Source organism: Gopherus flavomarginatus, chromosome 6 (assembly GCF_025201925.1).
Source record: "Gopherus flavomarginatus isolate rGopFla2 chromosome 6, rGopFla2.mat.asm, whole genome shotgun sequence".
In the NCBI taxonomy this organism is placed as follows: domain Eukaryota; kingdom Metazoa; phylum Chordata; order Testudines; family Testudinidae; genus Gopherus; species Gopherus flavomarginatus.
The window spans coordinates 121251563-121278933 of NC_066622.1; the positions used below are offsets into that span (position 1 = coordinate 121251563).

Genomic DNA, 27371 nt, shown 5'->3' on the forward strand with positions numbered 1-27371 from the left:
TTGGCCCTGTTCTCAGGACTTATGTGGTTAATAGGCTTTCTGTTGTCCCACTGTACAGGGGTGAAATTCACTGCACGTTGTTATAAAAGTGCAACTCAGGTGGCTTATGAACAGAGGTAGAGCCCAAGCAATTCCAGCCTTTTATTCACTATGATGCAGGGCCCAATCCTCCATTCCTTACTCAAACAAAAGTTTCTGATCTGAATGGGAGTTTTGCCTGAGGAAGGCACAAAGAATCAGATCCACTATGTCTAAGTCACATCTAAGGACATACAAAAAGTATGAAGAATTTATGTTGATGTAAACTAAAGAAGAACAGCAAATAATGGATTAGGGCAGCGGTTCGCAATCAGGGGTTCATGGTTCCCTAGGGGCTGCTGTGAGACATTTTCAGGGGGTCCTCCAAATAGGGCTGGCATTAGATTGGCTAGTGCTGTGGGACAGAAGCCCCAGGCTACCCCCGCCCTGCAGCTGAAGCCTAAAGCCCCCAGCTCCACAGGGCTAAAGCCCCAGGCCCGTCACCCATGGGGAAGAAGCCCCTAGACCAACTACCCCGTAGGGCAGAGGCCCCAAGGCCCCCTGGACCAGCAGCTGAAGCCTGAAGTGCCCTCCACTAGGCCCTGGAGTTTTTATAGCATGGTGGGGGGCACTCGGAAAGAAAAAGGTTGAAAATTCCTATACTAGAGAACACTATTCATTCCAGCTGTTGGAGATCACACAATGGCCCACTGCATAGGTTACTGAACCAGGGACTCATAAACCCTGGGTTCTGGTCCCTACTCTCCTACAGGCTGCTGTGTGCTCTTAGGTAAGTTGCTTCACCGCTATGTGCCTCAGTTTCCCCTCCCACCTTTTGTCTGCTTAAATTATAAGCTCTTTGGGGCATGGACTGTCTCTTCCGCAAGTCTGTAGAGTGCCTAGTACAATGGGAACCAATCTCAGCTAGTGGGCACTAGTGAAATATGAAAAAAAATGAGTGGATGACAGTAAATGTGTATGCTGATTTTACACTTCTACAGATGCTCTTACGTGAGAGCATGACAACAGTGTTTAATGTTTGGCATTTTAATCTATAGCTTATTATCTGACAAATGGATGAGGATAGAAGGGTGTTACAAAGAACTGAAATGTTTGCACGAATGGTAAAGGAATGTTATTTTCCTCCACTGATATCGGTAAGAATGAATTACTGCTTAATGTTCTGTGGTTAATTACAGAGAGAACTCAACCATCATTTATGCAGCATTTTATAAATCAATTAGGTGTTGATGACATTTTAAACCATGAAAATAAAGCTCTAGCAGTCTGCAATAACAAAAGCAGCTATCTTAATTTACTTACATTTGTAAATGATAATAATAATAATAATAATACATAAAAAGACATGAACTGTAACTGGCATGAAAATGGCATGAATTTTCTGTGCCACATAGAAGTGGGGGGCTTATCAGCATAAATACTTCTGTTATGACATATTAGAGATGGATGGAAGAGGCAGTGTTCAAGTCCAGACTGGAGTTTGGAGTTGGGGTTCAAAAGAAATTCTAGGTAGAAGTTGACCTTTGAGACACCTTCCTTCCTCTCCACTCCTTGCACCCTGCCTGGGGGGCTTGGGGAAAAACTGCAGCCAGGAACCAGACAGGGACGCCAGCCTGTAGAACAGCTGCAGAAGCAGCCAAAGTAGAGACTTTTCAATGTTCAGACAACTTTCTGAACTTTTGACTGGACTTGTGCTGATTGGCTGTTTGCTCAAACTTTCCCTCACAGTCTCCTCCTTCTCGCCACACCTGCCCCATTATCCTGTTCTACCCTTGTCCTGTCCTCCTTATCTTTTTTCCCTTCTATGTCCCTGCTTCCTTCCCTTTTTTTCCCCATTTATCTGGTTGCCTTCAAACTAAAAACCATAGAATTAACATGACATTTGCTACCATCACTTTGCTGCTTGTGTGTTATACCCTTTCCCCGCCTCTTTGTACAGTGTCTAGCACAATGAGGCCCTGTTCTTGGTTGCTCCTTGAGCACTATCATAATAAACAAGAATAATAATAATAAATCCCCTGTTGTTCCAAAATGCTGTAAATCTCATAAAACCCAGGTAGTCTCATGAAGTTATTTGCCACTGTGGGCAGAAGTCTCATGAGAACAGCTAATCTTGCATCCAAACCAGGTCTCCGAGCAGTTAGGCAACATGGTGGTAATCACTTCTCTTGTGTATCTTCCACCAGTGCAGCCACATGTGAACAGGGGATACTCCACATAGCCCACCCTGCCAGCTGCTTAAAAGGAGGATAAGCAGAAGAGGAGACAAAGCCAAGCTGCTCCTGTACTGAGTAGGTGTCCTGCAGTCTGCCCATGCTCAGCCCAGCATCTGAAGAGCTGGTAGTGGGAAGGATCCTGGAACCTTGTTTTCTCACTCACAAGTCAGAGGAGACCCAATCTCCCACCCAGATCATATGGAGATCATGGAGACCTCCAGCAGTCAGAGGAGAACTGTGCACCTAAAGAACTGATATTCAGCCTTAAATTTTAACTACATTTTACTTTCATAACTTTTATTAAACTTACACCGGGAGTTAAATACATTAAAAACTCTCATCATGTCTCCTCAGCACTGGGGTCCAGCTGTTGTGCTAATCACATCATGAGGCATAATCAGAATCATCTGCATACATTATTAATGTCAGGCCTATCTTGAATCATGTGTTCCAAACCTACCAATGTCTCCCCACCCCCTCCGGAAGACAAAGCTGCCTGGTCTCCAAGCTGGAACCCAGATTTTATGTTATTTTCTCAGTTGCAGTTTGCCAGGCCCTGCAGGTGCCCTTATTCCTTTTTTACTGAAATGGCACCAATGTGACCTTTGTTTCCCAGATTTATGCTACCAATTAGGAGCTGTACTTCAGCTCCACGAAAGCCCTGTATAAGGGACTGACTCTCTCTGTGTGTGCGTGAGTATAACCTATGAGGCAAGTTAACACTAAGAGAACAGATTTTTAAAAGTGGCTTTTAAACATTTCACTCTTCACATTGAAATAAGTGTCCAATTAATCAAGTAACAGGGACACTAAGTGATGTCTCCCAACAGATTTCAAAAGGAAACATATGCTTTTACATTTCCTGCTTACACTTGAATTGTTCTTGCAGCAAGCCATTGTGCTGAATAACTGCATTTTACGAACTTTTAAAATGCTGTGTACTGCTCTGTTAGTTTGTTGTAACTTGTCAGTTGCAGGCCAGTTTTACCTACAAATGAAATACTGGCATCAAAATAGTATAGGCTAGAATCAATAGCCTTTAACACAGTGCAGTTTACAATGGTTACAAATGGATACATTCAATCTCCCATCTTTTCTTAGTAGTATCCTAGATGAGGGAAAAGGGACAAAGGGGAGAAGAGAAACACATGGGCAGGAAAGTACATGTGCTATCAAAGATTCTGAGTAAATGTGAATCTATTGTAGTAATTAAAGACCACACTCCAAGCCCGCTTAGCATATCTGCTCCTTTACGCTCTCTGCATTTAAATTCCTTCTGCAATTAGGGAAATTACATTTGTTAAAACTGATAAAGAATAAGGAAAACTGGGAAAAGGAAGATCTGAGGATGAAAATGAAGAGGTACTAGCAGACACGGGATTTCTTCTTATGTCTTTTTATAGTTTTTTGGCATCTGTATACTGGACATATCTTCTGCTAATTATAATTACAATCAAAACTCCCATAGTTTGAGAATTTTAAGTTCAGAAATTCTGAAGGAAGAGTAACTAGCTGGAGACTCGTCTGGAATTTATCTTTTGTCCAAAGACCCTCCTACCCCAAAGAGATTGACAGACTTTACAGACTACTCACAACTATCACTTTACCCATCTTCTGTGGTGGAAGCTGGCAGTTTTAGAACAGCACACAGTAACCCTATGCATCCATTCAGATAGAGAGAACCTTGTTCTAATGAAACACATGGGAATTTTGGATCGACAAAGTGAAAGTGTTTTCCTGGAATTTAACCAAGATATTGAGCTAACTGCTCATCTCTTGCAAAAAGTGTGATGAGGCATTTAATGACCATAAATAGTCAGACTGCCTGTTTTGCAGCTCAGCTGAAAGTCACATTGAGCTCCCTGCTAATAGAAACAGCTTCTACTCTCACATCTCCCATTACTTAACTCAGCAAACAAAGAAAATTAGGATTTTCTAGACAGAATTTCTTCACATAAAATACGATATTCATTTTTAAAGGAAATATCTGTTTCATTGCCATGTTATGTACTAATTATATTCATACTGCTATATTGCTACACGGCTTCATAGACTTAGTCTTAACGTTCCTATTAACACATCCTGAACTTCTCAGAATATATCATCTGGTCACTTGCCATTTCAGGTGAAATGAGATCTGAAAATACTCTCCTATTAACTGAGATTATTAATGATACCTCATTATATAGCTATGTGTGTTTAGTCATCTGACTAGTTTCATACAGTTCTGAAAATATCAGGAATAAGAAAACTGATTTAATAGGAAAGAAATGCACCCAAGGGAGTTTTTCCTTGTTTCACAAATCATATTATGGGCCTGATTCATCACTACTTATTCGATAACAGAGTGGAGAATCAGGCTTTATTTTTTAAACAAAGATGATAGTGCCAAAACATTACTAAAGTTCTATCGGGAGATGAATGCGTTGATTGATAATACAAAAAAAGACTGCTGATAGTATTTAAAACGTTATTGTCATTATCAAACTATGATATATTATTTTTTTCAGTAGGAAGAGGGCACAGCATATACTAACTAATCTTCCAGCCATCCTTTTCTTAGCACCCTTTCTTTACTGGGATTAACACTGATGTCCCCTCACAGTCACATCTTCCTGAGTGATCCGGCCCACTCATTATATATATTCATTACCTGTGTCTTCCAAGGGCAGCTGCGGCCTTATTTCCTGTTCAACTGTGTCGACTGCTGCTGCTTCTACCACCACTACTTCCAGTGGTGGCTGCGGTAGTGCAGGTGGAGCCTTTACAGGAGTGGTGGATTCTGGTGTCTCAAATGCTTCTTCAGAGTCTGAACTCCTGAGGAAAATACAAAACAGGAGTTTCTTTAACAAGCTGGGCTAGTGAGCAAAGTGAGCTTTCGTGTGTGGAAAGGGCAAGTCAGACTTTGAAATGCAGGGTTTTCTGAGTGGAGGAAGCAAACCTCAGCAGTCAGGCTACCTCTGCATTTCTCAAAGGCAGACTATGATGGATTAATTTCACACGATTTCTAGAGCATGAATATCATGGTTGCAGGTTTTCTCTAAAGAAATCTTTATGCTACTTAAGATTTCTCTGTCCCAACGTGAACATGCACTCAAAAAGTAAATGCTTCCTGAGAAGCCTGCTGTGCAGTGCAAAGGAGACTCCAGTATGAAAGCCAAAAACAATGGAACCTTTTTATGAATTTCTGGAACTTTTCTTGTCACAAGCATAGACAAACCAACACAGAAAGACAAAAAAGGAGCTTCTCAGGAGAATTTCAAAGCTGTTTATTAAAGGCTACGGCTCTAAAATAATCAAGCCTTATATTGCTGTGTGTGCTCTGACAAGCTAGAGAGCACACACTAGCATAACTGATGGATAAGTCTCAACAGCAAGCCTCTGGCCAGCCCAGTCTCTCAGAAATGTTACATTTCATCACAGCTGTATTTTTACATAGCATTTTTGGCAATGGTAAATGACCCCTGTGCGCTATCAGTAATATATTTCCACCACTGTATTATCACATACACATTAAAAAAAATAGAAGGATCACAATGGGCGCAAGCACGTAAAAGAGGTGCACAATGGAGACAACCAAATGAAATGCAAGCTTGAAAGGAAACAACTATACAAAAGGATGCACTAAGTTAGCCTAAAAATCAAATGAAGATCTACATTACACAAGGACATAACATGTTGCTCTACGGAGAGAACCACTTTAGGAAACTGTCCTTCTAGAACTGAAAACTATGCACTTGATGTACTTTTAAACAAACAAAACAAACTATATTTTAACATTTTCAAAACAATTTTTGCGAGCCAAGAATACAATAACAGTATTGTCTTGTTAATTACTTAGCAAGCATTTCTGCTGGTTAGATGCAGCTTCTCCCCACTGGATCTAAATACAATGAATTGAATGGTGTGACAGTTTCCTGAAAGACAGGACTGACTTGCCTATTTCCAGTGATTCTCTGCATGGCTAGGAGACTGTAGTCTCCACTGCTTCTCACAGCTGTCCACATCCAGCGCGCCCACTGTATTGGGGACAAAATTTGCCATGAAGTGAAAGCCATTTCATTCGTGGAAGTACTCTACAAGCCGTCCTGATACAGTATGCAGAATCAAGGACTTCTCTGACTTAATTAAAGTTAAAAGAAAACTCTGTACTGCCAAGCAATAAATTCTGTTTGGGTTCTCAAGGCTTTTAGATTATCTGAAGCAGCTCCATGTCAGATAAAGTGCAAGTGGTGGATTTGCATTCTATTACATTTGCTTAAATCTCTCAGCATGTAGCCTGTGTGGGCTATAGCAGAAAAGACCCTGTCATTGTTCCTGACAGCTCAAGTGATTAGATGGACCGGATTCTCTGCAGTTAGCTCTGCAGAATTCCAATGAGAATTCAGTCTTCCTAGTTATATTGTCACAGCTCACACATCTACTTGGACACATCTAACTCTAGCTCTAGAGCTAATGGATTACCACTACACTACACCGCGGCAGAGCAGAAGGATTTCTGCTAAGCATTATTCTGTTTGTTTTTTTCTGGCTAGGTCTATGGTGCATAAAGTTATCTCCTGCCTATGGAACTTCACAAAGACTAAAGCGTCTGTCTATCAGTTACTACTACTGCATCAACTTCCCCAAATGCATTCTTTGCTTCAGAACTCAAACCATATTTGTTCAGCAGCCTACACAGCTGAGTGAGCTTACTGGGAGGTGCATTGTAGTTTTTTAAATTATATTTCTTCAAAGATGCAGCATCTCTCAAGCTCACAATATTTTAAGATCAAGAACCACTGCAAACAAAGAACTTCTGTAAACAAAAAGCAAGCCTTACTTACAATGAGTATCTAGCTGAACAAACACAGTCCTTTCCCTTTTCCTGGCAATTGCAGGAACCTTTAACCTCACTATGTCTTTGAAACTACCTGGGGAAAGCAATTTGGTTACTGTTTGATGTTTTCCTAACAGAGAAAAATAAATTTATTTAACTAAAAAATAAAATAAGAAAGTTACCATGTATATGAAAAGACTGAAAAATAGCACAAATCAAAATGTTTTTTACATCATTCATTATGTTTTATGCATAAAAGAAAGAATACATGTCCTTTCCTCCTTTTAAATACATGAATATAGTGTGATATTATATTGGTGCAAGTACTGTAGTCTAAAACAGTAATAGTGGCATATATATGTAGAAAACAAGTATTATAAATATATATAATATGTAGCATGTGTATTAATCAGGTATGTATATATAAAATACTGTATTACATATAGTGTGAGGAAAATGTTTGTTTTCACACCCTATTCAAACTGTAATTCATGTATAAAAACTTGCTCAATGACACATTCAAATTTCTATCATTATGTATGTGCTCCTGCAAGGCTGCAGCTGTTTGTTTCTCTTTATGGCTTAACTTACTCAGCTTCTTTCTTGGGTGAAGGGCATACAACCCATGGCCACCTGCTGGAAGTACCCAGAGGAAACTCCCTGAGTTCAAACCAAGCCTCTTGGATAAGAAAGAACGGGGCCCTATGTTTCTACTCTTTATGTCTACAAAGATATTGTTACAAATGTGAACTCATGTTCTGCTGTCATCCTGAGTCTGCAGACAGGCAGCTCTAGTGCCTGTGTTGCAGCTCATAACCTTCCTAAGCAGCAGCAGAGTGAAAATGAGAAGACAGATTCTGGGCTCTTTCACTGCTGCTAATAGTCTCAAGCCAGTAAGCAACAATAAAACCAATAAGAATCTATCAACTTCATTCTGACGCATAGCTGGGAAATGGAGCTCAGAGGAGGATCCAAGAAACACAGCAATCTAGAGAAGGATCTAATACCAAAGAATACCCTGCCACAGCTAACAAGTTGTGGGAGAGGCAGAGCTGTGTGTACACACACACACACACACACACACACTCTCTCTCTCTCTCTCTCTCTCCCCTTAACTAGGAGGTATGAGAAGTGGTTATGGGGAGAGGGAGAAATCTTCACTTCCTTCCAATAGCCAAAAAGATGCAGGGGTCTTTAAATTCTGATATAAATGATGGAGACCAAGATAAGGTCCCCAAATGACTCCTTGATAGGAATCCTTGCCCCTTTCCCAGAACTGGATTTTGAAGACAGGATAGTTATTTCCTTCAGGCTGGGTCCCCCTAATTTTTCCTAGTGACCTCTAGCTAATAAGTTTAGTCATCTGGCCACTAGTTGCCTGGTAAATTTTTCAACCAGTATTTCATCTGCCAATACTTTTTTGCTTTTGATTAAGTAATATTAGTGCAATATTCATAAATGTCTTTGCTATCCTAAATACAGGAAAAACATAGTAAATAACTAGATAATGCTGCTGCAGTATTGGAGATATAAAAGATAGCACTGAGAAGTTTTTAAGGATGATCAGTGTCAGGCAGCAATGTCAGTAGTTCCTAGGCCCCTGCTCTAACCATACTTCCTTTGGAAGTATTAACCCAGAAATGCTAATTGATACAGCAAATCAGTACAAAACAGCTAACATTTGAGAGATGTGATACAAATGAAGTTTCCTCTTGAAACAAAGAGTAAACAGCATCACTTTGCCAATATTATCTGTTCTAAATGGAATTAGGATGCTAGGAATATAATAATATCACAATGGAACCCAGGCTGAGTTATGAAATCTAAGTTTTTCACACATGAACAATCACCTGCACATTAAACTTTTGTTGTTTAGGGTAGAAGCAGATTTTTACATAATCAAATTCCTCTATTTAAAAAATATGAGCACATGCATATGTATAGAAGAGGTTACATTATCACCTTCCTCCCTTTGTGACCAGTTTGCTTTATAAAGAGTATAACGAAAGACTAGTAAAGTTTTTGTAAGCAGGATTATAGTGAATTACATGCTTCAACAGTTTCCTTTAGAATTTGTTTGCAAAACATATTGTTAGCGTCTTCAGAGAAAAGAAGAAAGTGCATTGCTCCCTCCCCTACCCCCTTTGAACTGACATTATGAAATAGAATTATAAAGAATAATGCATTTAAACTGATTATTTTGATTGGTTTATTGAATGTTTTCTAGAAGTAGCAAGTAAGGTAGCAAATATTGACCCAAGATTCCTGGAAGTCTGCTAGAGTATAACTTCAGAGTTAGAAACACGGTGGGAATGGACGTTGTTCATAACTCTGAAATGTTAGTAAACTCTGAACAAAACATGGTTGTTCTTTCAACAGTTTACAACTGAACATTGACTTTACTATGCAGAATTACAAAATGCTGCTTTTAACCATCTTAATTTAAATGAAGCAAGCACAGGAACAGTTTCCTGTTTTTTTAGTAGTTTACATTTAACACAGTACTGTACTGCATTTGTTTCTTGTTTTGGCTCTCTACTGCTGCTGGATTGCATACTTCCAGTTTCAAATAGGGTGTGTGGCTGATCAGTCAGTTCATAACTCTGGTGTTCATAACTCTGAAGTTCTACGGTACTTTGTTTACAGTGATCATTGGTTGAAGGGATTTTAAAAAACATGGCAAGTGATCAAAACTTACCAGACTTGTAAACTAGTCAGTAGGTAAATTTGTTTGATTAATGTGCTTAACATCAAAGGGAAAAAAGTATCTTTGACAATTAATTAAATGAAGAAAATGGTTAAGAGATATAAAAGTACGTCTTTTCCATCTCTAACTTCTATGATTGTTTATTTCTGCACATACCTTGACAGCCAACAGAAGATGAAAATCAGTTGAGTTAGAAAGATAATAAAGAAAATGCAGATGGCAGAAGCTTGAATTGGACTACAGAACGATTAGGTGTGTATATAAAAACTCCAGAGTGCAGAGAGGGTCTCGTTGGTAGCAGGATATAATGAATGCAGCTAGAAAGAGGGAGATGAAAGAATCTTTCTCCAAAGTTATTGTATAAACAGCAAAAGCAGTGTACATACAGCATCTTTGGACTACGGGGAGAGGCAGGAAATGCAAGAATAATACTGGATCAACACAATTCTGGCACGTCCGAGAACACTTGTGAGAATTCAATGTTCCCACTCCAACTGGGAAAGCTTGGGATTTTGCCCAGTTGTTACACAAATCTCAGGAGGAAATAATAAAGGAAATGCCTTGGAATGACTTCTCTTCCTCAGCTTTGTCCTCACAGAAATCCCATGCTCACTAGATACTTTTTACTCTACTAATGCAACTTCAGGGTACATATTAAAACAAATCCTCACTTACTGTATTTCAATCTGAATAATAAATTCACTGACACTACTGCTGGACAGAATTCAGTAAGTGTGAATGGGATCTCTCCATTCTGATCGCTTCCCGCCCATGCCACTTCAGCCTATTAAAGTGCTGCAACCACTAAAGTGAAGTGATCCCAGTCGTCACTTTGAGACTAGGCTCACTATAAAACCTGTTACAGAGCTGACAGGATTTCCTCAACTTTACCTTACCTGTATTTATTTCATGCTCTTGTTATAATTATTACCCAGCAATATGAAAACTGCAACTGTACATGCAGGCTTCATCTGGCAATAAAAAGAAAAATGGGTATCTTTTACTGAGCCTACACTAGGCAAAAGACCAAGACGTTAGCACAAGCTCTGTAAAAGGTGGTTTAAATGAAGTACATCCTCCCAACGTTGAGCACAATGGTCCAGATTTGGAACTAATGTAGGTGAATGTGTATGGGGAGACTTTGGCGAACCAGTAAAGTGCTTGAAATCACTATGGCTTACTGTTAAAGGTGGCCTAGTCAGCAAGCTGTAAATTGGCCATTCAGCAATCTCAGCTTGACCAAGGTAGGAAGGGAGAGGGTTTTGGGGTGCTACAGAAAGGGCAGCTTGACACCGTGTCTTTCCTGATAAGAAATGTGTTGAAGTTGCTGATGCATGCATTCTAAAAGAGTAGGACATGCCCCAGGAATGTCTGTTGGGGTCTCAAGACTGCAAACTCTGGAAAAACCCATACTTGGTTAATAAATAATTAGAAGGAGCATCTTGCTTGATCATTGAAACTGCTTACTTAACAAGGTTTCTTTAAGGGACATGTCATTCTATTACTAATGTATAAATAAGGGGGGGGGGGGGGAGTTTGAGGCAGAGGGACTCGTTTGGGAACTCTTTTGGACTCTCCCACTGGATACATCTTGCGGTCCCCACGGGCACACAAAGATTTGGCCACCGGAAGCCTGCCGCTGTGTCACTTGAAAGCCACACTCAGCTTTGGTAATTATCAAGAGTTGGGGGTGTTTTACTAATCTTGTTGCAGACGTGTGTAAGTGTAGCTTTAATTGAAAGCACTCGTGTTGTCCTGTTTGTTCCGGCCATCTATCGGTCAGATTGCTGTGTCTCCCCTGATTTATTTCCTGACATCTCCTTGCACAGAGCAAAAGTTACCAAGAGCTCTGGATTGAAAGAACCCCGGGTAACAAATGCAGCTTTATTAATCTCTGTGGAGATTTCCTCCAATTTAATCAACTTTATATTTGTTTCTGTTCTTAGCATACAAAAGAAAATTCCTACACAGCTACTCAAAAACCATGGAGCAGTCTGCTGTGCAAGCTACTGTGGCACTGGTGGTGCATACTTGCGTGACATTTTTGAGCGACAGGGTTCTGAAACCATACCAGCAGCCGGGGCTCACTGGAATGAAGAAGTGCCCTCACCATGCCCCCTCCTCTGGGAATGCTTCCTGCACTGGGGCCTGGGAACTAAAGGAAATTCCCAAGTAGCCAGATAAGCCTACTTTTAGGCTGCTTTTGCTACCAGAGCTAGAGAGAGCCCTTGGAATAAGCACTAGCATCTATCTCTCTATATTTACATTTGAATATTTTCTCCCTAACATCAAAGTTCACTATTAAGGCAAGATTAGGCAAATTTTCTAAAAGATCAAAGCTGGTGTAGAATAAATGAACTCTCTGTCTTGTAAGGAATATGTAGAATTTGTGAGTCTAACCTCCAGTGTCACTACGTAAAGCCAACACCATCCAGAAAACACCAAACTGATCCTTATTGTTAGAATTCAAGCAAACTGTATCTGCCATTTCTTTCTTCTTTATGCAGCAGTCTTGTTTTAGTGATACTATGACACAGAGACTATAATATTTGGCAGATTCATGTACTGCAGGAAAATAATCTGTACACACCAGGAGTTGACTACATGTATTGATTTCAGCATATTTGTTAAAATATGCACATTATCATTCTCCAACAAATAATACAGACTGTATGTTCCATCCCTGTGCAAAAGTGAATGAAGGGTAACAACATTAATGCAAGAACTGTGCAGCTCTATTGGATATACGACTCGCATCCAATTTTTGATCCAGGATTGACTGAGAGTAGCAGAGGAGGTGGGAGGAAGAGAAAGGTCTCAAAGACAGTCGAATGCTGGAGAATTCAGCTCCCCGCTATGTGAATTCTGTTCACCTACCTTCTCAATATCAGACCAGCATTAACCAGCAACTGTTTCTGCAGACTTTCCATGCAGCTTGTTTGTATACTTGAGTTCTTAAGGGGGAGCAAGCCATTTTGGGTATATCTACATAGCATAGAAAAACCTGCAGCTGCCCTGTGCCAGTCGACTCAGGCTCCCAGGGCTCAGGCTGTTTCATTGCAGTGTTGACTTTGGGGCTCAGGCTGCAGTCTGAACTCTGGGACCCTCCCACCTCACGCCTGAGTCCCAAAGTACACAGCAGTGGAGCAGCCCTGCAGCCTGAGCCCTACGAGCCTGAGTCAGCTGGCACAGGCCAGCCACGTGTTTTTCCTTTCTGTGTAGACATACCCTCAGTGTTGCTTTTCCACGTCACCTCTGACTCTATGCATTTTTTTCAGGAGGCTATGTTTTGCAAGTGGCCACATAGGTTCATCACACAGAACTGCTTTCTCCTCCAGGCCCCATAACTCCACCATGGCTTTTTCTGAAGATTTGTTTCCCGTGACATCATAAAAGTGATGAGGGAGGGAAGGATTTGGTGCAATATTACCAGAAAAACATCTTCATGGGGGCCTTACCACATCATTACTTTCTTTGCACCAAAGTGTCTACGAAATAATGCTCTAAGTCATCAATATAAAGGGATCAGAAAGTCTTGAATCTGATGGACCAGTGTACGTGAACAGCCTAATGTTGATTCATGACTGTAATATGTGTGGTATTGTCTGAAGGCAATGAGCATCTCCTACTATAAACCTCCTATTAAAATGTCTGTAGATGCTGTATACTAAAATTAAGCTATAAATGTCAGTATTTATTGCACTATAAGTCAGCCACCCAGAGAGGAACCTAAACCAGCAAGAAAACAGGGATGTTTACCATGTTAGAGTTTAATATTGAAAATATCCTTAGTTTTTTATCCTGTAACCCCAGTAAAAAGTGAACTGGAAGAACGAATTTTATGGTCTTACTTCCATCCATCGCTTTCAAAAATATTTCATCCTAAAATCACTGTGCATAATTCAGAATCAGAGATGTTGCTGCAATCAGAACCAGTCCCTCTATCCCAAACGGCTAGTTAGGAGAGTGGGACTGCTTCTGCTCTGATGTCAACAGGAGTTTTGCCAGTTACTACAATGGGAACAGGTACTATAGAGATGAGGACCATATAAGCAGATAGACTTATTGGGCATTGATACTACTACTCTAAGTTTTGGAGAAACTAAAACTTCCAAAGCAATACCAAAGATCTAGGAAAGTAGACAGAAGATCTGTATTATTTCTGCCAAGCCACATGATCCTTTACCTCGCCTGTCCACAAGCAATAGGAAAACTGATTTCCTATATAATTTCTCAAGAACAATATTAAGCAACAGTATGTTTTAGTGATAGGGCACTGGACTGGGATGCTGCAAATCTGAATTACACTCTCAGTTCTGCCTTTGAACTACTGCATGACTTGGGCAAGTCAGTTCACCTCTCTCTGTGACTTTGTGTCCTGCCTTGTCTAATTAGAGTCTAAACTCTCTGGGACAGAAAACTGATTGTTACTATGTGTCCATACAGACTCTAGAACAACAAACCCTCAGGTGCATAGGCATCCTCCATTTCACTCTTCTGCTCATCTGTTCAGGCTTCTAAGTGTCATATTGATGGACAAGGCTTCTTTCTTTATTGTCCTGGGTAATATTTCTCTATCTTGCTCTTTCTTCCTCCATCTTCCCAGGTAGTGTCCATGTTATCACCCGACCTGCAAGTTGTATTGGTGGCATCCTTAAAGCAGGTCCTAAACATGTCTGTCATCATCTTCTTATCATGTTTGATGCTTTAGGTTGGTTTGCTCTACTTAGAATTTCTCAAGTTGCAAGAAACTCTTGTCAATGGACTCTGCAGATCTTTTGCAGGAATTTACTTTGGAATGAACTGCTCTTAAAGATAAGTGCAAAGTATTTTACTTAGGAAGGAAAAATCAAAAGCACAACTACAAAATGGGGAATAACTTGGTAAGTGATAGTATTGCTGAAAAGGATTTGGGGTTATAGTTGATCACAAATTGAATTTGAGTGAACAATGTGATGCAGTTGCAAAAATGGCCAGTGTTCCAGGATGTATTAACAGGAGTGGCATATGTACGATGCAGGAGGTAAATGCCCCATTCTATTTGGCACTGGTGAGGCCTCATCTGGAGTATTGTGTCCAATTCTGGCTGCCACACATTAGGAAAGATGGGACAAATTGGAGAGAATCCAGAGTAGAGCAACAAAAATGATAAAAGATTTATAAAACCTGACCAAGGAGGAAAGGTTAAAAAAATTGTGCATGTTTAGTCTTGAGAAAAGCTGACTGACAGGGGATCTGATAACAGTCTTCAAGAATGTTAAGGGCTGTAATAAAGAGAACAGTGATCATTTGTTCTCCATGTCCACTTAAGAAAAAATTGGCTTAATCTGTAGCAAGCGATATTTAAAAAGTTTTCCTAATATCCAACCTAACTTTAAGGCTAGTTAAGCTCTGGAATAGCTTCCAAGGGACATTGTGGAATCCTCATCACTGGAGAGTTGGAACAGGTTGGACGAACACGCATTCAGGGATGGATTAGGTTTACTGGGTCCTGCTTCAGTGCAGGGGGTGGACTTGACGACCTCTCAAGTTCCCTTCCCAACATTGATTCTACAAATCTATGATTCTACAATTCAATGATTCTACAATTCTTATCTGTATTTGTTGTAGATTTCCATGACTCTGCTCCATAAAGGAACAACTGAAATACAAATAATAAGCTACTAATACCTGTGGTGAAAAAATGCAAACAGTGGCCATGAGATTTTTCTCCTGTTATAAACAGATAATCTGTTATTTCTACATTTAGTATAAATTATATTGCAGTTAAAGAATTTTAATCTGCATAAGTGCAGTGTATTTATTTATGATCTGACCAGATGAACTCAGTCCTCAGTTTCATGATTCAGAATTACCAAAGATGACCTAAACTCTAAATATTGTTTGGAAAATTAAGTTAACTGTTTAGCGTAGCTGGTATTTACTGACCTCAGTGTATGTTCAATAAAAGTACTGCGTGGGGGGGAAATATTTCACAATTATGGCTGAAGATGATTTAGTATTTTTAGCACCAGACCTGGGAAACATTTTACACTACAAAATAATTGTTAAATCATATTTAATTATCTTATTCTATAATATTTGCCTACTTAGTGAGTTCCAATTAAACAAGCTAATATGAAACTCTAAGTTAAATTAGCCACTTTTTAATACTGTGATTGTTAGCTATATCCATGTATTTTTATATAATCGTTTTTAATATCCATCAGTGGTCACGCTCAAAAATGTTGTAATATATTTGTATAGGGACCCCTAGGAAATAGTGGAAATGCTGAGGTAAAGTAATCTAATTATCTAAGGCAACTGATAACATTAGATGTTGTAGTGATGAGTGATATAGAAAACCCTAAAGAGAAATATGCACAAGTTAAGTATGATGGTTGTAGGATTCATTATCTGCAATTGTTTCCCCTGACCCTCTCTTAATTTACATTCTGTATGCAATCAAAATGGCGAAATCCTCAGACACAGTGCAGCAGTACAGCCAACATAGTGAACCTTTTTCCATTCATGGTGAAGAACAGGAACAGTGACCTTAGTCTGACCTATAGAAGCTGGGTCAGCAATTTATCAGGTGCCATTTAAAGCCATCTGCCCTGCTCACTCCATTTCTTCCCATGAGGGAGCACTTTCAGTACAGGACTTTGCTGTTATCCTGTCAGAAGATGGGGGAGGTGCATACATGTCACTTATCTGTCACTGGAATCCATTTACAAGATCGTTCCTTAGGGGAACATTTTTGACTATTAACTATTAATGGACTGCTATCACATAGTTGTAAGGATTTTCAGTGACAAGATCATCTATCCTATGATTTAATAAATCCATGTTCAGTCCATACTGGGAGGAGGCAAACTGAAAAGCCTGGCACAATGTCTAGCCAATGGTGGTAACAAAGGAGTACTGACGACGGAATAGCTGAGCTGAAGGCAAAATTACGGATCTGATTCCAATCTCATTGACAACTGGTGTAACTCCACTGTCTTAAGTAAAACACTATTAATGGTTTGCACAGGTATAAGATCAGAATCAGGACTTAGCTTATGGCTGTTTTTATACAAAAAGTCACCATTTTTAATACTAGCTGGATTGCCGGAGGATTCTGTGTGTATGCATGCAGGAGGGCGGGGTGGATTTAGCAATATATTATTCTGTGAAGGATTCTGGAGAATCTGTGAGATATGGAATGCCCTCAGTTTCCCCTGAAGCCAATGGGGAAATGACAGTGCTCAGGGTCTTGCAGGATTGGGCCCTTTGTAAACAACTATGATTTCCAGGGAAAATAATGTGGTCTGTTTAGGGGTACCAGCCAGGAGAGAAGTATTTTAAAGCCAGTGTGTGCCTGACATACCTCTAAACAATGGGATATTTGAAAGCAGAGGATTATCTTGTCACAGAACAATTTCATTACAGATTACCCAGTTAGTGGGTTTCCTTGCATCCTCACTGTGTAACACTCATTTAATTGCCCCTGTAGAGCATCTCATACTGGAACCACCTTAGAACTGGACCACATTATGCCAAAACACAGCTACATCTGCAGTGGACTTAACATCGTTTTAGGAAGTTAAAACATGGCTAAACAATTAAAGAGTTTTTTTCCTTTTTTCTCCAAAAGAATTTTTCCCCAAGATAAGAAGTTAAGTGTCATGTGACTATTTATGGCTTAAACCAGAAAGCAAGAGAAGCATACTTTGCTGTTTTCATTTTTATTTTTTAAAGGTGCACTCAAAAAATAAATTTTGTTCATCTGAAAGGTAGCCTGTATTAGTGCAATGCAATTATACAAGTAGTAGTATGGGCATTAATGTGTGCAGCAAACAGGGTGGGAATTGGTGTCTAGAGAAGGATTTTAAGATTATTTCAGCATAAATATCCCTATAGGACTCAGGGAAAATATGGCTTCCCAGAAAATAATCAATATTACATTGAAGCAGATGCTTCCCAGCCCATAAATGATGGTTCATGACAAGCACAAGGTTTAACTCAAGGACATAAAGCAGCAAGATAATTCTGCATAATGTGAACTAGAAGCAGGGATTGTTTTCCTGTTTTGGACAGCAGCCTCCTCCCCCTCACCCACTCCTCTGGGCCTGATTATGCCCTCAGCTATACCAGTGTAAATCAGGAATAATTCCATTGGAATATTAATAGGAGTTACACCACTATAAAGTCAGTGTGATGAGTAGATCTGCCCAATGACATACTTGTACTAACGTAACATTAATTACGTGGTTTACAGGCTATCAGAAGACCAGTGAATTTTCTTTAAGTGATACACCTCTATCCCAATATAATGCAACCCGATAGAACGAGGGTTTGCATACAACATAGTAAAGCTCTGACACGCTGCTCTGAGCAGCGTGTTAAGGGTTCCAGGCCAGGCTGGGGCTGAGGGGTTTGATAAGGGGCAGACAGTTTCGGGGGCGGTCAGGGGGCTCCCCCCCCCAGGGTCTGGGGGGCAGGAGCTGTGGGAGGGCACTTTTGGGGGCCCTGCAATCCCAGAGTGGCCCAGGGGATTAGCAGGGGACCAGGAGCAGCCCGCTCCACTTCCGTCGCCCCAGCCCCAGCAGTATCACTCGGGGGAGGGGGCTTGCGGAAGGGATCCCCCCGCACTCACCAGCAGCGGCGGAAGTGGAGCAGCCCTGCCCCACCCTGCTCCACTCGGCCAGCCCCCAGCCACAGTGCTCCGCTTCCCGCCGCCGGTGAGTGCAGGGGGCGTCCGTTCCCCAACCTCCCCGCACTCACCTGTGCCGGGAAGCGGAGTGCCACAGCTGGGAGGTGGCGGAGTAGAGCAGGTTGGGACCACCTCGCTCTGCTTCCCACCACAGGTGAGTGTGGAGCAGCCCAGCCCCAGCGAGCTCCACTCCATCAGCTCTCGGCTGTGGCGCTTCACTTCCCACTGCAGGTGAGTGCAGGGCCTTTTCCCAGCCGCCCCCCAGCAACACAGCGGGGGCCGGGGCAAGGAAAGCGGAGCAGGCTGGGGCCGCGTCACTCCGCTTCAAGCCACAGGTGAGTGTGAGGGGGCATCCTCTCCCCAACCTCTCCGCACTCACCGACGGCAGGAAGCGGAGTGCCGAAGCTGGGAGCTGGCAGGGTGAAGCAGACAGGGGCTGGGCTGCTCCGCTTTCTGCCGCTGCCGGTAAGTGCCTGTCGGGGGCGGGGAAGGGTGGATAGGGGTCGGAGCAGTCAGGGGACAGGGGGGTTGGGTAGGGGGTAGGATCCTGGGGATGATTAGGGATGGGGGTCTCTGGAGGGGGCGGTCAGGGAAGAAGGAATGGGGGGTGGGGAGGAGAGGCAAAGCAAGTTTGATATAACGCGGTCTCACCTATAACACAGTGAGATTTTTTGTCTACCGAGGACCACGTTATATCGGGGTAGAGGTGTACTTAGACGCTATGGACTATATTTTCAAAGCATTGTTTGGGCTTTTAGCTGTGGCAAATTCTTAATGGGAGTTGTGTCTAAAATACCAGAAATCACTTTGAAAATGTCTCTTTAAACAGATTACAAAGGGAAAACTGTAAATCAAAACCCACCACCCACTCTATATAAAAAAAAGTCGGATTTCGCATGGGCTGACTATTCTGGGAGTCAGATTGTTAATTTGATAATACAACTGAGAAGAATTAAAGGGAAATGAATATAAAAAAAACAAAGACTTCTGATTTCCCCCGCAAACCCTTTTTACCTTCTGTTGTTAAAAGAAACCTCATTATTACAACTAAATAAGATTGGATAAAAATGAAATTATTTTTCTACCTTTTTTCTACTTTGTAATTTGACTGAGAGTTGTGTTTAAGTCAAATTCACTCTTTCCCCAGTAAAGGTCAGTTCCCACCTATGTGCATCTTTCACATAGCAACAGAGAAGAGAAAAACATAACAAAATATAGAAAACCATAACTGAAAAAAATCACATAAAACTGGCAAGGAGATGCAGGCACAAGCTGTGCAGAAGTACCCAAAAGTACTTTTAACCCAATTTTGAAACTGACTGGAGTTCAAATTCCCTGTATTGTTTTAATTCAAGAGAGCCCAACCTGCACATTTAAAATCTCCTTTTAAATGTTATAATTTTTCCTGAGAGCCAACAGCTCTAACAGAGTTTGCTTTTCAGCACTAGCAATATAAATTAATAATAAAGTTAATCCCATCTCTCTCTCTCATAAGCCTGTTTGTCCTCTTTCTTTACCCCAGGTTTATTCTGGATGATCACATATAAGGTACAGAGACAGGACACAAAGAACAGACCCAATATGTACAATTTTCTATTCTCAAGTCTCTTCTTAGTCCATGTTTCTTTTTTGATGGAAATCACTTCATCAACTGACAATCATCTTGACAGCATCACAACAAGAACTTCATCTGTGTACCTCTAACTAACCAGGTCACTGTTCTATATGCAGTACAAATGCAGAAGTCTCTTAAGAGATGGGAAGAAACAACAAAGACATATTTAGGATATCCCAATATTCAGTGCTAGGAAACACTTATCAGGAAGATAGTTAAAATTATCTAATAGTTGTAATCCAAATTACTAATACACCTTATTCATGGTTCTGTGGTTCACAGTGCTATTAGATCAGATTGATGGTATTTAAATAACATCAGCTGTCAAAGGCAGATGTATTTCCTACCCAGGACAGGCATCTTTCATTTGCCACTTAATGCCAAGTACTAAAATCTTAATGCAGGAAACAAAAGCCTGTTAAATATACCTCTGGTAGGCAAGCCAGGTGGCTCCATACCTAATGCTTTACAATATCATGCAAAGACTGCAAAGGAAAATCACCAACACCACATTTGAAACCAGAGCTATAAGTTTTGGTTACTTCATTGATCAGAACTTCCCCTTAAATCCTGCTAGGGACAGGCCCTCTGTAGCCCACAGATTAGCTCAACCACAAGTTCAGAAGACAACAGCAGAAAACCCATCTCTGCAAGTTGTGGGAATGGGTCTATGACTCATTTAACCTCTGGGAGAACCCCTGGCTATGGTAATGCTGAAGATTCATGAAACAGTATTAGGGCTTGGCTACACTGGAGAGTTGCAGCGCTGTAAACCCACCACCAGCGCTGCAACTTACTCACCATCCACACTTGCAGGGCACATACAGAGCTGCATCTCCCTTGCTGCAGCGCTGGTTGTACTCCTGCTCTGCTTGGGGTATAAGGATTGCAGCGCTGGTGATGCAACGTTGCTCTGCAAGTGTGGCCACCAAAAGCACTGTAATTGGCCTCCAGGGTATTAGGAGGTATCCCAGAATGCCTGTTCACAACAAACCGGAAAGTGGCTGAACTCCCGGCTCCCCGAAGCTGCTTATCTAAAAAACAAACACAGCTCCTGTTTGCTCGAGAAGAGGCAGGCAGGGGAATTGCTTTGGAATGTTCACAGCTGTTTGCTTGAGTAGAGAAGCCACACAGCGGGGGGTGGGGGGGGAGTCCATGTTGGAGCAGCTGCTTATGTGGTCTGAAGGCTATTTAGGAGTGCATAATTTGCATTTAGTGAATAAGAGAGGGGTGGGGGAAGGGGTCGAAACTTTTAAAATGATTGAAGGTAGGTGCTGTGCATCTTCCAGTCCTTAGAACTTGCAAGGCAGGGAGCTGACACAGTGTCAGCTCCAACAATCCACTCTCTCTGTCTCCCTCATGGTCCCTGTCACACTCCACCCCACCCCCCGTTTTGAAAAGCACTGTTGCAGCCGCTTGAACGCTGGGATAGCTGCCCACAATGCACCACTCCCAAGAGCGCTGCAAATGCTGCAAATGTGGCCACACTGCAGCGCTGATAGCTGTCAGTGTGGCCACACTGCAGCGCTTTCCCTACACAGCTGTACGAAGACAGCTGTAACTCCCAGTGCTGTACAGCTGTAAGTGTAGCCATGGCCTTAGTCTGTAAAGCAGAGAGAAACTGTTCCCTTTTCATTCTGGTGAAAACCTTATACTGGTTTTACTGTGTCTCCTTTCAGGGAGAGGGCAAAGGATTAAACTTGGCATTTGACAAATGCAGTACAGGGAAGAGGAGAAGTTCCTAAGACCTCTTCCCCAAGACAAATTCTTCCTGGCTTATCCTTGTACAACCCCTCTGAACTCACTGAATGCATAGGAATTAGAGCAGGGCAGAGTTTGCCCTCCATGAACAGATTTTCACTAATCTTTACTGCTCCATGGTCAACGTATAGAAAAGTGAATGAAAGATAACACTACCAGCGAGCACAAGGGGGCAAAGGAGTGACACAGCCTCATCAACTAAAAAGACAACCACTGTACATGCTAATTATGTCAGAGAACAATTACTCCCTTAGTTATTTTCCTTCTTGAAACAGAAGCTAGACTACACACTTCAGGTGAAATCCTGGCTGATTGAGGTCAGTGGAAGATTTGACTTCAATGGAGCCATGACTTCATGTTACGGACCATATGCTGCTCCAATTCTCTCAGTATATTGAAATAGCATCTCAATAAGCACTGAGAGAAAGCTCTGCCACATTAGGTGCCTTCTCAGCACAATGGTGTACTGGTAAAAGTGGTAGGTGATTTAGGATGACCCCTAACTGACTTGCATCACACCTCTGTCTCCCAAGAACATGGAGAGAAAAGATACACATTTTTTGTTTCTTCCCTAGTCCTATCAGTATTCTGAAGTGATGGCCCTGCACTTTGGAAGTTAAAATATGAGGCTCTCAGATTCTTTCTCTGAAAGATTAAAAAAAAAAAATCTGTTCCCAGCACACCACTGAAGTCTCTTAAATTAAAGCAAGAAACCGACAGCAGGCTCAATAAATGTAATTTTATATACTGAAGCAGATGAAAACTCAGAAGCAGAGGTTTCCTTTGAGCCTAATTATTTTTGCATTTCAGATAAAAGCTGATCTATATTTAACATGAGGAATAATGTCACAGTGTGCAGAAAAAAAATTCCCACAATCAGAGAAGTCTGCAAACCTGAATATTTATTTTAATTTCAGAACCTTCCCTCTTTTGAAGCACAGAAACTTTAAATGAAAAAGGCCTGGATTTTTTTCAAACTTCATTTTTCACACCAAGGAAACTAAGCCCCTAGTTCTGCAGCTTGCAAAACTGGAAGGTGCTGAACAGCCTCAACTCCTCTGTTGGCTGGATAAATGGCAGCTGTACGGAACACTTCAGATGGATAAAGTTCTACTGCTAAAATTGACTATAAAAATGGTGATGCTAAGTTCAACATTTACTTTACTCTAAATGATTTTCCAAATAAAAAGTGTTTTTCGGTTTACAAATAAAAACTTCTATCTGACAAGGGCAAACTCTACCTAGGCTTCAAGAGCTTCCATCTTGCAGATTATCCCCATTTAATAGGTTATGCAGGCCATACTAGGCCCTCTGTGGCCCCTGTGCAACCTCATGCAATTCAAATATCTTTGCACAGGTTTGACCAATTGGAATGTAGTAAACAATTCTTTGATGACACAAGAAATACAGAATCCAGCTAGTTTTCTCTTTGTTTTGTTGGCTCTGCAGGGCTACAAGGAGTATAAAGCAATATTACTTATTTTGCCAATAAAAAGCAGCCATCTCATGTTAAATACACATATATCCATTAAGTGAGACAAACTATTTTTCCTCCCTCCTCTCATTTTTCACAAAAGCACTTAATGCTCCTTCAAACAGGCAGAAGACCTAAAGGATTTCCTAGGCAAAATATAAAAACACCTCACAGAGGCATGCTAATGTTGGAAGGAACAGCTTGCACACGATTTAGTAATATCATTTCCATATTTTTATTAAACCAAATTGTGGCGTCATCTAAGCCCTGTGCAGCCCCAGGTGAAGAATTTGCCCCATTGACTTTGAGGGGAGGTACATTATATAGCTAATTCCTTGGCACTCTTTTGTAACAAAATAAATAAGTTAGGAATGCTACTTATCTCAGAAGAAGGGAAGTTATGTATTTATGGATAGAGCTATTTTGCATGTACCACACAAGTATTACAAAAAATGAAAATATCCCCAGGCATTAATATTTCAAAACATACTGTTTGAAAACATGACTGATATAAATTTAACAAGTAATAACTTCACCTCCAAATTAGTTTTCATAAATTTAAAAAAAAAAACAACAACTTTTAAATGGGTGAACTATTTAACTTTAAAAAATTGCTAGAATGTATGTGCAGAAACATCTTTTTATAGAGATTTTTACTACCAATACCAGTATACATTTAACAAATTGCCTATATGAATAGTTACAGAACAGGTATAACGGTTCCAAAGGAGCCATTATGGTCCATATCAGGACATGCACAATGTAGGTAATTGTAAAAATACATTTTATGTGACACAGAACTATATTATGTGCCTTGGAAATAAAGGATGAGTGCTCAATTTTTGTTCATGTCCATGTACACCCCCTAAAAACTTCTGGCTAACTTTTCTGGTTTTGAATCTCTGCACATTTGACCAGACTGTTGTTAGTCATGCATACGGGCTTGCTGCAATGCCCTCTGAAGTCAATAACAACACTTCCACTGGACTTCAAAGGGTACTGGATCAGGCCAGTAAGAGTTCAGACCAGGGTTGCCTGGATAAAAGATGGGAAGTTTGATGACAGAAATCACATGGCATTTCTCCTTGTTCCTTGACTAGATGAACCAGTCTCATTAATTCATGCAGGTAACCCCAACTGAGCAGAGACACCTCTTGGACTGAATGTATCCCCTGCAAGATAGACAGAATGGTCAACAAAGGCTGGATCAGAAAGTAAATGTACCTCTTATTACAACCATACAGGATGGACAACCTATCAATCTGGATCACTACCAATTTTGGTTAAATAATAGAAAAACAAAAACCTTTAACACTATTAGTATAAACAAATTTTATATAAAAATGCCTGCACTTTTGCCAGAATCAATTAATAAAAAATTCTTCCTCATACTATTAAACTACTTCCCCAGAACAACTAAATTAGCTAGAGTAATTCATTTCCTTTAAACCTGTGAGAAGGCAAAGCTGTATTTAAATAGAGTATTTAAAAAAAAATGAAATGGTCAACGATGCCTGTGTTTATGTATGTACAAACATAAAACATCCAATTAGCTCACAGCTCTTAACACAAATCTGACAGCCAGTCATGTTTGAGCCTTTCTAGGCAACCAAGATACCCAAAAAAAGGCTTTACACAGTGGAAAGGAATACTGAACAACAACCTGCAGGGGCACCAAAGCGTTGGCCTAATACCAACAATCTGTAGCGTTAAGTTCCTTTTCTTGGGTTCTGATCCAGCTCCCATTGATGTCAATGGGAGTTTCACCACTGATTTCAGTCAGAGTTGGCTCAAGTCTCAGTCATTTTCTCCTTGGATTGGCAGGGGGTGAAAATTTCATAGAGACAGCTCTCAATGGGAGGAAGTAACATTGTCAACCCTTTGGCTAATCAAGGAACGGGCTGATGGGCTCTGAATGAATCTTACCCAGTCCCCTCTGGCTACAAGGATGGTGTCTATAATAAGCCTTAGAGCAAGATGTAGTTAGTGCAGGGGAAAATCTTGGAATTTGATAAGGAGCCAAGGATCAATGGGATCCAACATGGATAAATATTCACTGCCAGTTCTACTTTGCTAATATTATGAAGAGTTTAAAAAGTTAGAAATATTATTAAACACTATAATATAAATAATGTATCAGTTGGCAGCTGGCTATGATTTTTATCCTCAAAGTTTCCCTTAGTGAGTCAAAGGTTAGGCAGGAAAAAATAATCTCACTGCCACACATTTTGTGTGTGTGTATAACAAAGGTATTCACACACTGAAATACAGCATACAAATATTAACCTACACTCATTTCCTCTTATTTCAGTCAAGTCCATAACCATTATTGTGACTGAAACAAGCACTTGATTTTGCTATCCATATGACCACCAGCGTGCATACTGGAGTTTGTACAGCACATGGCAGAGATTATAATGTCAATAACCAGATCTGAATTGCACAACTTTTATTATCATGCACTTCCCTTAGACTCTTTCCTTTTATCCCATTCAGAACTATGACCTTCCTTACTAAAAGTCAACTGTTTACTGCCAGTGACGGAGTTACCAATAATCCCTGGCTAAAGCAAAGAACACTGATCAAAATGAAGGGTAAAAAGTACTATTATTTTTCAATTTGATTAAACCTTCAGGAGCCAAATTAATAGAGGTTCACATAAGCCAGTTAGTAAAATATGTGGGAAGACAAATTTTTACAAAACCTAGCATCCCTTCTGACAAGTGCAAGTTGTACTTTCAACTGATTTTATGTGCATGTAGTATATCAAAACCTGTCCAAAATCTATGCTTGTTAAGCAATCTCTCTTTAAGAGATTTTTCCCAAGTATCCCAGAACCTAATTCTCCTCTTATGCTGATTTGTTTAATCAGTGTAACTCCATTGACTCCAGTAGTGACTCCTGACTTACACTGTTGTAATCTAGAGGAGAATAAGGCACAGAAAATACAGTTCTCATGGCCAACTCCACTAAGAACCAATCCTTGTTGGATCACAGAAAGGTTGCTTAAGATACAGTGAAACTTAACCAGATATCTTACCACCTGATTTACCTGTGTCAGTCAGATATTTAGCTATCCAAACTGCCAGTATTGGCATCCACAGTTTGTCTGCAGGTGCACAGTTATATTCGTACAATTTTGCAGGAGCCAAATGCACCCACGAAAAAGGGAGGCTGATCAGAAGCCTAGCAGCAAATGCAATTCAGGTACAGATATGCTCAACTTCATACCATAGCAGGTCTCCACAAGACAGAGCAACTAGATGCACATTTTGTCAGTATAGGCCCACACATATTCAGGGAGAAAGAAAGGGGTCCCCATGCTTTAATAGCTTATTTTTCATAGCATGCAGTTTGGATCTTTTAGGAAATACTATATTTTCTTAATTCAATATTCTATATTATTCATGTGCTACAAGACCACCAGCATCTTTCACTAACTATTCCCAAACACATCACCAGTTGTCTACTGACTTATGAATGGAAGGTTACGTTAGTGGTTCATACTAGGCACAAAGAGGTTACATTCAACTCCACAGCAATTCTTTTAAAGATAAAGGATCTAGAATATTATTTCTGTACACAAACATTGCTTAAAGATGTGACAGTTAGTGCATTTGACTTTCACTGTCCATAAGACAAGAACTAGTACTGTTTGATCAATGAGTTTTCAGGCTGTGATGCAAAGAATTCTTAAAAGGCTATGAAAATGATAAATGAAACAATGCACTACCCATATTGCCTGATAATGTGAGTCAACGTTAAAAAATAGATATAGTGGTGTGTGCAGATGAAAACATAAATTTATACAGGATAATGAAGATAATGAAGCATCACTTCATTCCAATTTAGCATTAAAACAGATGCTTAACATGAGAATATTAGCATTACATAAAACAGGACTATATGGAAAATATCTGCACTAGTGTACTGGTGCTAAGAACAAAGGCTGCGGAAACCCATTTAGGCCAGTATCTTATGAATGTAATATAACAACAACTAAAGCTCTCTGCAGGGTACACTGGAATCTTAAAATAAGAACTGTTTGGCCTTATGATTGGGG

At 40.5% G+C, this 27371-nt stretch overlaps 1 protein-coding gene across 13 annotated transcripts in view; it reads right to left on the minus strand.

The window, feature by feature from the left end:
- Positions 1-27371, minus strand: part of TACC2 (transforming acidic coiled-coil containing protein 2) — a 235694-nt gene that overhangs the window by 64620 nt on the left and 143703 nt on the right. For 12 of the 13 annotated variants that reach the window (XM_050958914.1, XM_050958913.1, XM_050958906.1 and 9 more), the window contains one exon: positions 4909-5072. In XM_050958914.1, coding sequence (XP_050814871.1) covers positions 4909-5072 — 164 coding nt within the window. Of the gene's footprint in view, positions 1-4908; positions 5073-6194; positions 6314-27371 lie in introns of those variants that run through there. The other variant, XM_050958918.1, reaches the window with a different exon arrangement.